The sequence below is a fragment of the Benincasa hispida genome, chromosome 1 (assembly GCF_027475165.1).
Source record: "Benincasa hispida cultivar pf3 chromosome 1, pf3_genome.v1.1, whole genome shotgun sequence".
Taxonomy (NCBI): domain Eukaryota; kingdom Viridiplantae; phylum Streptophyta; class Magnoliopsida; order Cucurbitales; family Cucurbitaceae; genus Benincasa; species Benincasa hispida.
The window spans coordinates 81,369,984-81,384,800 of NC_143478.1; the positions used below are offsets into that span (position 1 = coordinate 81,369,984).

Consider the following 14,817-nt stretch of genomic DNA (forward strand, 5'->3'; position numbering starts at 1 on the left):
GCCAACCAACCTCATGGAGTTTTGAACTTTAGGATTTCTAATTTCAAACCAACACCCCGGACAAGTCGATAAAGGTGGCGTTTGGGATAAAGACTATCGTGAGACTATAATAACCACATCTTACTACAGTAAATACAATTTTGTAGTCCCTAATCAGCTACAGTCAACACTATTTCAAAATTCTCATCTATTACAATATTTACTATTTGCTACAATTTGTACTATTTTATATTCATATTTTTTTTAATTTTTGTTACAGTGTTTACTATTTCGTTCTTGAACTAAAATAATTTACATCTCAAACACATACTATCACAACCCAATTTAAAATAATCTACTCCCAAATACAAACACAGCCTAAAACTGTAATAACCAACTTATTGCCCAAAACAGCCCCAAATTATTTTCTATTTTTGTTTCTTTTTTAAAGGGTTATAAAATGTTTTCTATTTGAGTATGATGATTTGAATAAGTAGATTAGGAAAGAAGTAGGTTTTGATGATGATAGCATGTTTGTTGTTTGTTTGGCCAAATTTAAGATAACTTTATAGTTAATATCTTAGAGAATACCATAGGCGCGGATGAGTTATTTTGTTTTTACATTCTTTTACCGTTGCAAAATAATAATAATAATAATATTATATATATATTTTTTTAATTTGGAATCAAAGATGAGAGGATACTGTTTTTTTTTTTTTTTTTTTTTTTTTTTTTTTTTTTTTTTTTTGGTATAATGGAATTAAAGATGAGAGGATATTGTTTAACCCAAATTTCATAAAAACAATTTGCACTCAATTTTTTTTAGTACTGATAATACTATGCTCTCAAAAATGATGATGTGACAGTAAAGGTACATAATTTTTATTAGCACACTGGTGTTTAGTATCTTTCCATTCATTTTAAAATGCTTGAATGTATCATTTTCCACATTAAAAAAAATGGAGGAAATATCTTCTGCAGGTCACAGAATGCAGTCTTTTAACTCCTACACCACAATATTAAAAGGGAATAAAAATTCTACGAGAGAAAAATGCTTATGAAAAAAGTTGTTAAAATCAATTTGAAAAGGAGGCATATTTATAGATTATTCGTGATCATTCGAATAGTCATATCTCTTCTTCAAGTTGGTTATTTTCAAAAGGGTATGTTCATTCATGAAACAATACAAATCTACATGAAATATCACTACCATTTATTCCAAAAATCTCCCATAAATGGTAAGTTAACAATGCATGATAAAAGGAGAAAGAAAACAATCGGTATTTCCCAATGAAGAATCTGCATCAAGATAAGTAGTAAACACTTTGAACTTTCTCTAGTGAATGTCAATCAAGTCTACTTGGTTGATTAGTGGATTTGATGTCTTGAACTCTCAACCGTTCTAAAGTAAACTAAGATAATTGAAGTCACATAGTTTCTTTTTGTAACAAAGGTTGTTTCCATATTGTGTTCATTTTGACCTTGAACACCGCCTTGGTCTCATGAGTGCTTTAGAGAACTCACCTTAAATTCTCATAGAAGCGGCTTCTTCAAACTCACATAGGTGATTCTTATGCTAAAAGCACAAAGCTCTTTTAGCATAAGAAATCATAAACAATTATTCAACCACTTATAGAAATCATTAAAAGCACAAAACTTACCCTAAAACCACACTTGCACCGTGTCGTCATCCTATGAATGGGTAAGAAGAAAATTTTTAAAAAATCAACGTAGTGCTCACTAAGTTGTCCAAAGGTCAGTTTGCCCGTTAAACCTAGATCTTGGGATCTCCAGTCAACTAGGTTGGATCGTCTCTCTGGTTAACTTTTTAAAATTAAAGGTTTTAATCTTATTCTCATTGATAAACTTTCAACCAACTCTCTAGTTAGGCCTTTACAAGCAAATCTGCAATATTATCTTTTGACCTTACAAAAGCCGATAATGATAATTTCACTAGAAAGTAGTTGTCTAACTGTTTTAAGTCTTCGTCATATATGTCGAGACTTATTATTATTCACTAAAGAGGTAGACAAAAATTTTACATACAACTCAAACATATTGGAACCTCTTTTTAAATTGTTATCCAATATTTTAAAACTTGGATTATCGATTGAGAATGGTCACTTTTCCCTAATACCTCCATAATAATATAAAACTTTCAAAAGATTTTGACTTTTCCATAAGCCCTAAGGAATTTTCTATGTTTTCGTATATAAAATTCACTAGAAAACATAATTGACCTTGGATAAGTTTTATCATTGTTTTGAAATCCATTCATTTTATAGAACATAAAATTTTCAACTAAATATCATTCTTATGGCATTTTCTATCTTACATATATTATTTTCCTTTAATAATTGTAATGGATTTTCACAAAATCTACATATAGTGTGTTATCTAGTCCGTTCAAAACGTAGATGCATAACTATTTTGCATGCTCATACATGCAAGGAATTTTCATTTGTCGGCTTCTCCTTCAGACATTACAACATCTTTCACAAATCTTGTTAGATATTGAAAGTTGTGAGGCAAAATAGAATTGCTTCTTGCCATCATTTGAATCAATACTTGAATTTCTCATAAAATTTCTCCATGATTTCTACGAATATGTGATGAACAATTTGGTATTGTTGATGACAGTTATGTAAAATAGATCACCAAATATTTGTGAAATAAAGTAAAATAACTTTATCAAACAAGTTTATACAAAATAAAATTAATACATCAACAAATAAACTTGAGACATTATTCATTATGCTTGAACCGTACAACGACATGAGAACATTATGTTTAATACCCATCATGGGTAATACCAAAATAAGCCAATATTATAAAGAATAGTACAATATTCTGCGACTTAAATCACTATCCTCATGCATACGCATTACATGCATATCCATTTTGTTTTACACACAATGTTAAAATCCAATAAAATTAAAATTTAATCCTAGAAAATCGGTAATTTTCTCACAAAACTATTAATTAATACACTTTTCCTTCCTAACAAAATGGTTGTATCCGTCGAAAACCAATGTAAAATTTTAAGATGAGGCATAAAAGCAACATAACACAGAATATGACTAAGTTCTCACACCCTATAGTTTTGCGGCAAAGAAATTTACATCAATTCACTTCTGTAAACTTGGAAAAGATAAAATTGATTTTTTTTTCTTTTCAATAATAATTTAAAACAAAATATATATGAAACAAACAATGTTATATATATACCAAATAGGATAGTAACTAATTAGTTATGCATACTGGAACAAGATTGTATATATATAATTAATTAGTTTACTTCCAGAGACCAAAACATAAAACAATCAAAGAAGAGAATATTTTCTTTTAACACTTTGTTAAGTTATGCAGAAAGATTATAAAAAAAAAAAAAAAAAAAAAAAAAAAAAAAAAAAAAAAAAAAAAAAAAAAAAAAAAAAAAAAAAACCCTTATATATACAAAATAAATTCAAATAGGAGAGAATGGTTTTCATACTTAGTCCAAGAAAAGGTGAATTCAAAAATTCAGTTTTTTTTTTTCTTTTACTGTTCCAATTATTTTTTGTTCCTTTCTTTCTAAATCAGTAGAAGAGAACATAAAAATCCACTGGCAGCACAAAGCGGTAAAAAATCAAAATTTCTGGAATATCACTTACATAATGATATCACTTGAAAGGATATTAATAAATTTCTTGTTTCACGTTTCAAAATTTTTATCGCTTGACAATTGGAAAATTAACAAAAAGAAGAATAATAACCATTTTTAAGATTCTGACCCTATAAAAATCACATGGAATATCCTTTTCAGCAATAAATAAAACTCACTATAGATTTACATAAAACAGATGCATAAAATTTTAGAGTAAATACATATAGAACAACTACTTGATTCCATTAGTTTTATGAACTTGCATGCATGATAGGGTAACCATGAATAGGCATAATAATGAACAGAAAATCAGATCTAAAATTGTCTTTAAGATTATTATATGGATAGTAGTATCACCAAAAATTAGGAAATATAGAACATGGTATACCAAAAAGAATCTGAGTTTAACGGCTTCACGTTATCTCCTTAAGACAATTTTACTCACTTTAATGCCTGAGTTTCATGAGTAATTATCTCTCAAAATAGAACATATTAACCTTCTTATGGAAATAGCATCTTATCCACGAGATCCAACGAACTACAATTTGTGGAAATAAACTGAACTTGCACAAATTTATAAAAGATGAGAAAAGTTTTATGAGAGAAAACTGCTTATGGAAAAAGTTGTTAAAAGCAATTTAAAGAACAAGCATAGTTATAGATTATTTGTGGTCATTCGAATAGTCGTGTCTCTTCTTCAAGTTGGTTATTTTCATGTTCATTCGTGAAACAATGCAACTCTACATGAAAAGTCACTACTATTTATTCCAACGTATTATACTCTAGAAATATGTATAAAATTATGTAATCTTTAATTTTTCTAAAACTCCCTTCTGTTTTTTATTCTCTTTTCCAAGATTTATATGTTTTTAAGGTTTGAGATTTCTATATGGATGAATCTTTCTCAATCCTATAAATAATTAATGACTTGCTCTCGACAAATATATGAAATCTAACTTTATACTTGCATCAGAGCGCACTATCGTATTTTATAACATATCGTATCAGGGATGAATATGTCTAACATAGCTCCAACACGATGGTCATGTCTATCACGATCTTCATTTTTCTCACACTTTGTTTTGTTTTCTTCATGAATGGCGATAGACATGACCATCGTGTTAAAGCTACGATAAATATAACCATCCCTAACGCTGTTATAAAATGCGATAGTATGCTATGACGTAAGCATAAGTTTAGCTTTTACACTTTTGTGGGGTTAGTTATTAATCATATAGGTACCCATAAAAGAGTCATCTGTACCCAGAAAAAAAATACTTAAGATTCACTCACTTTTCTTTTTCCCATACTTTCCATAATCTTTAATTGAAGTTAATTTTCGTCTTGAAGGATATAATAATAACCCTCAAGTCAAGAAAGGTGCCTGTATCACATAGAAGTTAAAAGACTATTACTAAAATTTATTGGAAGTACAAAGTCTAAATTTGAACTCTTGAAAATAACAAGTCTAAAATAAACTAATTTTTTAAAATATAAAGACAAATGACATTCTAATCGTTTTCAAAATATAATTACAATGTTGTTTTTTAATATATTACGTCTGGAAATGCACCTAAAGAAAATAACTTCAATATATGGTGATAAAATTGTAGTAGTGGTCAACATATTACATCTACAAATGCACCTGTGTCATGAGATTTAACTAATGACCGGGAGGAAATGGATTCACAGCGTATGGTATGTTCACCTACTTTATATTTAATATCATCTTAATTTTTTTGACATTTGAATGTTGTAAAGTCATGCAGGTTATTCTTGTCTATGAGATTAAGACATACAAGCAAATTAACCCGAATACTCACAAATATAAAAATAATAATAATAAATAAATTGACCCAGAATCTTCCTAAGTCCAGACCTTTCAAGAATTCATGTGAAATTACATTCAATATCAAACACTTTGTATCTTTGGGTCAAATTCAAGAATATGGTAGTTTTTTTTAAAAAAAAAAAAATGCAAAGATAGGGTAGTGATAAATTTTTTATAAAAAATAATGGTGTTTAAAAAACACATTTCAAGAATAGAGTTAAAGTGGAAACAATTTACCAAAAATAATTTTCATCTCTGATTTTCATAGTTTATTACCTTGTTCGAAGAAGAAATTTTAGAATTTTCTTTGTTTGGAGCATAATAAAATTTTGGGAGAAAAATTCCCTCTAATTTTTCTGGTTTATTTATTTATTTTTAGGCAATCTGTTTATTTTCTTGTTTGAAGAAGGAAATTTTGATTGAAAAATTTGGAGAAATGTGGACAAAAATCTTGAAGGAAATGAAATAATTAACTTAATTGCAGAGAAAAAAATGTAGAATATACATATAGACCAATCTAAGAAATGAGGGGGAGGATTGTCAAAATAGGAAGATCTAGAAGTGGTGCAATAGGAGAGGGAGAGGGAACAAAAGCTTCTGAAAAAGAAAGGGTGAGAGGAGATTCCGGGTTCCATGTCAACAGTGGAGTCAACGTCAAAGTCATGGAGGAAGTAGGGTTTTCTTGGGACGGTGAGATTTGAGGGATCCATGGGAGAAAGAGTGAGAGAGAAAGAGTGAGAGAGAGTTGTTGAGTTCAAAGGCAAGGAAATAATAACTCTATAACAAATTGTAACAACCAAATCTGACTAAAATCGTGGACCTCATCCAGGACTTAACAACTCTATTTTTGTCAAAGAAATTCTATCCACCCTATTTATATCATTAATTATTAAAATAACATTATTTTAAAAAAAATCTATATCTTTCTTTCCCAAGCAGTTGAAATCCATTCTTACAACACAATATAAACAGCAATCCATCTCCAACAAGTTCATATATATCCTTGTTTCATTTAAGATTCTAACATATGAATATGGACTGGCAAGAATCTTGAATTGAAAAAGATGCTATATTATGCAATATATGCAAAGATCTTATTCTTCTCTTCAATGTCAAACTGATCTAGAAACCTTGTTTATGAGAACTTGAAGAAGCTGCAAAGAAAAAAAGAACTTACCTTTTCAACGAAGGGATGATAATCTGCACGTGACTCCTTGCTGAGATCTTATAGTTTGGAACTATAAATTCACGTTTATATTTGCTGTGTGAAATTGTTTATCTTAAAATAAAGTTTTGCCAACTCCATGTGTTACATAAACAAGCTTACTTTTAGTATGCACAATTACTTTTATAAATCATAAACCCAATGTCAAATAAAAAGTACATAAATCTAGTTCAATTGATATACAAATTTGTTTGTGACCAAGAGGTCCGTGGTTTGAATCTCCCAACCCCATTATATTAAAAAAAATTGCATAAATCAAGCTTTTATAGCTCATTCCTCTACATGATCCAAACATGAGCTACACAAAACCAAGCTACAAGCATCCAGATATATTACAACTTAATCAAATATTTTTCATAATCAACAATTTTTTTTTTAATAGCAACAGGATAAAATCAAAGCAACAGATCAGAAAAATTACACAAAAAATATCCAAAGAAAACGAAGAAAACGAAGAAACAAACCAAGGCGGAGTATAAGCCCACTTCCCACTTTCCCCATTGGACCAGGCCCACCTAGCAATATTATGAGCCACATAATTAAATAAACAAGCCTTTTAATATATTCTGTCAACTATAAAGAAAAAATTTTAAAAACTTCGACCCATCGGAATGCTTTTCAACTGCTTAAAAACACTTTCTTTAAGAACTTCTCAAGTCATCATTCCATACAGGCTGGTAGAGACGTTAATGATCTGTTCCCTAACTCTCCTTTGAACTTTATAGATAGATCGTTGAAGTTTATTTCCATAATGATACTGAATTTTTTCATGCATACGAAGAAAAGTTTAATCCAGTGGTCATGATCATGCAATAAAAAGAAAGAGAACAGAAATTAAGCAGAATAAAAGTGAAACCATCAGGAAAGAAAACAACAAAGGAACAGAAATTACAAGACCTAGTTGTGAAGCTTGACTGCATCCAGATTTCTTCTTCCTTCAGGGCCGTTCGAGTACCATGATGATGTATAATCTCCATAAATAACTTCGCGATACCTAAGGGGGGAAGACTCACTAACAAGCTCTGCAGCAGGCAATATTTTTACTGCCTTCGGCGGATCATGAAAAGCAGAGATTGAGAGTCTTGCCCTTCTAGAATTTGTAATCACCCTATGTTCCGCACTCTTGCACTTCCCATTAGTTAGAATCTACAAGCAATAATGCGCTATTGAAGTCTAATTGCCTTGATTAGTTTATTATACAACAAATTCTTAATAAGTTAAAGAGAAAAGAAGCAACATCTCACTCGTGAAACAAGATAGCCAAACATTAATCAATGAAGCGAAACTGACAACACATTAGTGACGTTAATCAAAACAAAATAGTGATGTTGATAAATTGAAGTCATAGACATGCGTGAATGATTAAGCCATACAAATGTTTATGTTAGATATCTAGACAACCTGCACTAAATAAGATATCCAACAGATGATAAAAACAGGGATAGATCCCCTGGCAGTATTATTTCCAGAATAGTATCAACCAGTACACAGATCAGAAAATGGTTTTAGAGATAAGAAGCTGAAAATAGAAAAAGAAACAAAAGGATAAGGGCTGATTCAAGAGCGCCTCCCTCTCCAAGAAAAGTCTTCATAAGCTCTAATCCCAAGATGATTTCCTCCCCCCCAAAAGGCCTCCCTTAAATCCTGCTTTCAGTGGTCCCCTCCTCACTTGGTGTAACTAACTTTTTGATCCCTTTTTCCTCTGAATTCCCTTTCTTGCCCCTTCTTTTGTATGTATGGATAATTTGGGGCCTTACAGTTTACAAGCCAACGTCTTTCTTAAATGGTTTAACAGGCAACTTTCTATTTCTCACTTCAGGTCTTTATTTGTAATGAACTAGAAATTGTGATAAATGTCATATTTTGAAGGTTCCTACTGCCAACCGTTGAGGACAGATAACATTTGGCATGGTTGATCTAGGAATAATCGAAATATTTTCCTGATCTAATTGGGACTGTAAATCAATTTTTTTAGCTTTCATATATTTTCTTGTTTACAATGCCCTTTTTTCAGCATATCCTTAGCATGACAGATCATTTCAAAGACTTTTATGGTATGGGAACCTAAAAGGCACATTTAAACTATTGCATTCAACAACCTGCTTTCTCCATCTAGGGTCCTTAAAAAATCCCAAATGTTCAGATATGATTGAAACTTCTAAGTTCTAATTCAACTTAAATTAATGTCGACAAAAATCCTCTTTATTGTGAAGCTGGGAACATGGGGGATTTAAGAACATCTAGGCCAACTATAGAGTAGAGGGGGAAAACTATCTTAAGCGTTCTCAGCATGGATTATCAGACCAGTTGAGGTGGGCACCAACTACCTCCATGAAAAACAAACAAAAGGTAGGCGCTTAACTTGAAACGTTAAGAACAAACAAAAAGTAGGGGGCTAACTCTCAAAATAGTCCCGGGTCCATAATCTTTCATCATTTATGCACAATCTCAAAAATCAGAGACAGGGAAACATTCCAATCAAGGAAGCTCAGAGAGGACATGGAGAGAAATTGAGGAAATTTCTAACTGTGCAATTGGTTTTGTTCAAGTTCAACTACACTTCCAACTCAAACCCATATAGAGGAAACTCTTCCAGGTTGTAATTTTGGTATACAGAATAGGCTCTCTGCAGACTGTTTGTCAACGTCAAATAAAATTGATTATCTAGTCCAGCAACTTGGTTATCTTGCTCCATCATGAGATATGCAACAGTCATACTAGACATCAACATCATTGTTTTATACGAAGTTAAATGCCTAGCTACTATTGGAACAGGATGTTCCACATTAGCCTATTTCTTAGCAAATAATGCTCAAGCCATTACAGCAAACAAGTCATAATCCTTAACCAAGAGGAGTGCAACCCCCGTACCACAAGACATGACGGGAAATCTAATCACTAGAGGCACAATTTGAGGACTTAATCTGTGACAAGGACTTCCCTGAGACTACAAGAGATGAGGAGACAACATAGGCTCTAAGTCATAAAAGCATGATAGAGTTCTAGCATGATAGAAAGTTCGCCAGAAATAGTCAACAAAAAAATGGAGAGTACAGCCACTCTCCAATCTAGATTAAAGGGCCACTGAACAATAAGTATCAAATAACTTATACAGCCACTCTCCAATCTACTCAACCCAGGAGCATATGTACTCTGATCAAGCATTGATATTGTAAGGAGCAGGGATCTTCTTGTCAAAAGAGAGTTCCAACAACCTCTTCTTCAAGTCAATGGCAACATCAAGCCAAAAGGCTCAAAAACCCAGGAGCAGCAGCAGCAAAAACATCCCTCGTATCCTACTTGTGGCCAATATCACCAGGGAGGTTGTGGTTATGCTAAGGTTCATTCTAGATATGGTAAGGAAGGGCAGTGGCAGTCTGGCATGGTGAGTGAGGCTTCTCATCCATAGAACCAAACATGGGCTCCTAAACAATCAGCATCATTTTGACAGCCGCTTAATGGCTTTCCGCTTTCAAATACGTACATCTGTCTCATCCCTAAAAAGATTGATGCTCACACTATGGGAGACTACAGGCCATTGGCCATATTTCTTGTCGATACAAAATCATTGCTAGAGTCCTATCAGAAAGACTTAAGAAAGTCCTCTCACATACCATTACCCGTTATCAATCTGCTTTGTTGAAGGTTGACGGATACTTGACACCTCTCTAATTGCTAATGAGATCATTGAAGACTGTGCCAGAAGGAAGAAACAAGGTATTGTGGTTAAGATTGATATTGAAAAGGCTTTTGATGAAGTTGAATGGGATTTCCTCGATCATGTTATAAAGGCCAAGGGGTTCGGTGCAACATGGTGTAAATGGATTAGAGGTTGCATCTCTTCCTCCAACTTCTCCATATTGATTAATGGCAAACCTAGAGGCAAGATCAAGGCTTCACGGGGTCTTAGACAAAGTGACCCATTGTCCCCCTTCCTACTCATCATCATTATGGACTGCCTTAGCCGTATGCTACAAGAAGCTAGTTCCCATGGCCGGATCAGAGGCTTTTGTATTGGGACTAGATCTATACAGGTTCATCGTCTTCTATTTGCTGATGATATCATCCTTTTTTCAGACAACAATAAGGATGCTCTTGATAACCTATTTGGCATCATTGAATCCTTTGAGAAGGACTCGGGACTTAATATCAACCTTAGCAAAACTGAATTGTTGGATTTATGCACTCCTATCGAACAACTGGGTCGGATTGCTTCTAGATACAATTGTAAACTGAGCCATTGGCCTTGCTCATACCTCGGTCTTCCATTATTTGGCAAGCCAAAGTCAGTCTCCTTTTGGAATCCTATTATCGAAAAGGTTGAAAAAAGGCTCCACACATGGAACCACAAACAGATCTCTAAGGGTGGCCGCCTCACACTCCTCCAAGCTACACTATCCAATCTACCAACATATTACATGTCTTTATACAAATTACCCTCCCTGGTTGCTAACACATTGGAGAAGCTGTATAGAAATTTCTTCTGGGAAGAGGGATCTACACAGTATAGATCACACCTTGTTCAATGGGATAAGGTTATCAAATCACATGCACAAGAGGGCCTTGATATTCAAAGTTTGAATAACAAGAATCATGATCTCCTTGCTAAATGGGTTTGGAGATATCATCATAAGGATGGGGCTTTATGGAAGCAGATTGTTGAAGCAAAATATGGGGAATCGCCTAACACTACCTTTCCTGCTTATGTTAGGGGACCATGGAAGAACATTCTGGAGCACTTGAATCTTATTAAAGATTTTGTCACAATTAAAGTGGGTAATGGGAAAAACACCTCCTTTTAGAGTGATGGATGGAACAGCTCCTCCCTCCTTAAAGAAGCATACCCCAGATTATTCTACCTATCCACACAGAAAAGATCATCCATTCATGATCTATGGGACTCTAGACAGGGTTGGTCTCTTTATTACAGGAGAAATCTGAAGGATGATGAGTTTAATGAGTGGCTTGATCTTATGAATTGCCTACACGGTGTCCATCTATCCACTGAAAAGGATAAATGGATTTGGGAGCCCGATGATAAAGGTTTTATTTCCACAAAATCTCTATCCCATGTTTTGGGATTCGATATGGACTCCCCAGACCACCCTTTCCGCGATGCTATATGGAAGGACTCATACCCTAAAAAGGTCAAATTCTTCATTTGGGAAGTTAGCCATAATGCCATTAACATGAATGACAGAATGCAGAATCGAAACCCCTATGTGGCCATCTCTCCACATTGCTGCTACATTTGCAAAACCGGTCCTGATACATGTAATCACCTCTTCATACACTGTCACTATGCAGAGAGGTTTTGGAAGGAAATCCTCTTTTCATTTGGATGGCACACAGCCCTCCCCAGAGACACCATAGATGCCCTCACATATACCCTTACCGGTCATCCTTTCACTAAACAACGGAAAATTATGTGGTTACACCTAATTCGTGCTTTCTTTTGGATCACTTGGAAGGAGAGAAACAAAGGCCTCTTCACCGATAAGGGAAGCTTTTTTTATCTTATTATCTTTCATGCTATGAATTGGTGTAAATGCTTATCTTTCTTTAATTCATACACCCTATCTTCCCTTTTGACCAATTGGAGATTTCTTTTGTAATTCATACACCCTATCTTCCCTTTTGACAAAGGCCTCTTCATCAATGAAATTTGTTTCCTATCAAAAAATAAAAAATAAAAAATACAGGAAGATGATATCAGAAAAGAGACTTAGTACCTAACGACTTCTAGAATGCAAAGATCACATTACAACCTCAAAGAAATTAACTCCTAAGAGAACTTGAGATATCCAAGGTTTTTCCCTAGGAGAATATTCATAAATATCTGCAAACTCCCCCATCTCCTTCTCTTCACATAATATAATTGCAGTTCTTGGAAGTGAAGAGAAAAAGTAGAGTTTATAAAGATAAAGACACTCCTACACCTAATAACTGAACTGACCTCCACCGTAGACTCAAGTGCCCAGAGTTTATTAGACGATTACCCCATCATCTTGTGTCTATAAGCTATTCTTCTTCCTCATGTATGAATGGTCTATTATTGCCCCCACAAACATTGATCTTGTTTCAAAGCTTGAAGCTTGAAATTGATGGTGTTATGGTGAAGGAACCCAATTTATAAGCAGAAAATTAGTAGCAGATTTGGTAAAGTGAGTGACAACTTTTCAACTGATAATGATCTATATTGGAAAAATCGAGGGACCTAACAATGTTTATTAGATCCCTGAGCTACTCCTCTCATTACCAATTAGTTTTGAGATGGACTCCACGTTATCTAATATGGTATTATAGCCCATGAAACCTAAACGAGTATTTGGTCAAAAAATGCAATCTTCATAAGATACATGGACTATTCCTCTCATTGTCAATTGATTTTGAGATGGAACGCACATCATCTAATATCAACCAAGCCTTTTCTATAGGAAATTTTGTCCAAATATTGGCCTCCTCATCTCTCCAAGTCCTCTCTATTTATAACACTGTAATCTAACAAACTATCTAAATAACAACTACAAGTTGGTCTCAGCCTCCAAGAGTCCTACCGTTATCTTAGATCCCTACTCTCTGAATAAAGTGGTATGAATCGTGTAGTTTGGTCAAAAAGAGGAGAAGAAATAGAAATGGAGGCATAATCAAACCTCAGTTTGGTCAGCTAAAATGACGACAATGGCATCAGGATCAGGCTGAACAGTGACCCAATCACCTTGCGCACTGAGAACCTGAAGGCCGCCAACATCATCTTGTATTAGCAGAGTGATGGCGCCAATGTCGGAATGGCTTTGCAGACCAAGCGTCAAGTCAGGCTGAGGACATGGAGGGTAATAACTGACAGTAATATTCTGATAAAAACCTTCTTCAGCACCCATACCAGTGATGGCGTCCTCCATCCACGACGAAGGCAGCCCAATAGTTTCAGAGATAAGTGCTAGGAGACGTTGGGCAAGCAATTTCATCCAATCGCTGTACTGTGCCATAAGCTCCCTATAATTGGAAGGAAAATGAGGCCAATTAGAAGGATTTCGGCGAGAAAGTGGCAGCGTATGGTGATCGAAGTAATCTCTCCAATCAAGCACCGAAGATTGCGAGTCAACGTCTTTATCGAGGAGCATTTGTGTGCCATAACCTTCGGAAGCGAAGGATTTAGGATCGCAAGCGTAGGCGAGCTTGTCGGAGACGGGACAATCTCTGAAGAAAGAGAGAGCCGCAGTCCTCATCTGGTTCAACAACGATAAAGGAATTCCATGGTTGATAACTTGAAAAGCTCCCCATTCGCTTGATTCTCGGCCAATGGCGGCTCGAACAGCTTGTCTGTGGGCCGTATCAAATCCGAAAAGATCGATCACCGGAATTTTGAGGTCGGTGGATTTATTAGTGTCGGAGGGACGGTGATGCGGCGGCTGGATGTACTGGGGCGGAACACGAGACGGCTGTGTTTCGACTAATTTTTGGACTCTGATTACTGGTTCTCCGTCGCCTAAGCTATTGGATGAATTTAGCGCCATCGTCGATGAATTTCGTCTAAAAAATGTAGCTTCATCAATGAATTACAAGTAAATAACGAGCAGATAATTAAGTTACATTATTTTGAGCTAGGCTCATTTTCGCTAACTAATCTTCCTATCATCTATAAATTGACTGCCATATTAATATAATATCACCAACTTTATTATATAACATATTTTTTAAAATTTATTTATTTAAATCATCAGCTTTCATAAACCCTTTTGTTAATAATTTTTAGCTATTTTCACATAATTAATTCAAAATTAGTTCAAAATCATCTAAATAAAATTATGGAAAATTACCAGGGATTTCTAAAATTCAAATCCAAATCGATTTTGGGAGCAATGGACTAGAAATGCAATTTTTGCAAAAAAAAAAAAAATTAATTAAAAAAAAAAAAAATAATAATGATCAACGTAACAAGAAAATTATCATGTATTTACTTTTAAATATTTAAAGATACACAAATGAAAAACTACTACATATTTGGATCTCACATTTAGCGTAAAAATTTGTTTTCCGAATTTTTTTTAAGCAGGAGAGTGTAATGATTATTTATAAGTTTGCATTTCTTTTGATATCGATATTTATAATACATTGGCCATATGTTTAAAAGTG

General features: G+C 33.8%; 1 protein-coding gene across 3 annotated transcripts; it reads right to left on the reverse strand.

Annotated features, from left to right (window-relative positions):
• Positions 1-3,359: 3,359 nt before the first annotated feature.
• LOC120083661 (2-oxoglutarate (2OG) and Fe(II)-dependent oxygenase superfamily protein) lies at positions 3,360-14,310 on the reverse strand. Of its 3 annotated transcripts, none has more exons than XM_090309433.1 (3): positions 13,335-14,310; positions 7,579-7,827; positions 3,360-6,717 (listed from the first exon to the last, which is right to left on the reverse strand). In XM_090309433.1, the coding sequence occupies exons 1-2, from the start codon at positions 14,196-14,198 to the stop codon at positions 7,579-7,581; spliced, it is 1,113 nt and encodes a 370-aa protein (XP_090165559.1). In that variant the 5' UTR covers positions 14,199-14,310; the 3' UTR covers positions 3,360-6,717. The 3 variants fall into 3 exon arrangements, with proteins under 3 accessions (XP_090165559.1, XP_038895433.1, XP_038895425.1); XM_039039505.2 differs by lacking the exon at positions 3,360-6,717 and adding an exon at positions 6,981-7,196; XM_039039497.2 differs by lacking the exon at positions 3,360-6,717 and adding an exon at positions 6,981-7,438.
• Positions 14,311-14,817: the final 507 nt, after the last annotated feature.

What these genes read in the sequence shown, in the direction of transcription:
- LOC120083661 (XM_090309433.1), bottom strand. Translation starts at nt 14,198, where the DNA reads ATGGCGCTAAATTCATCCAATAGCTTAGGCGACGGAGAACCAGTAATC. An exon ending in TTTTAGCTGACCAAACTGAG is followed by an intron (nt 7,828 to 13,334) that starts GTTTGATTATGC and finishes TATTGCTTGTAG; the next exon opens with ATTCTAACTAATGGGAAGTG.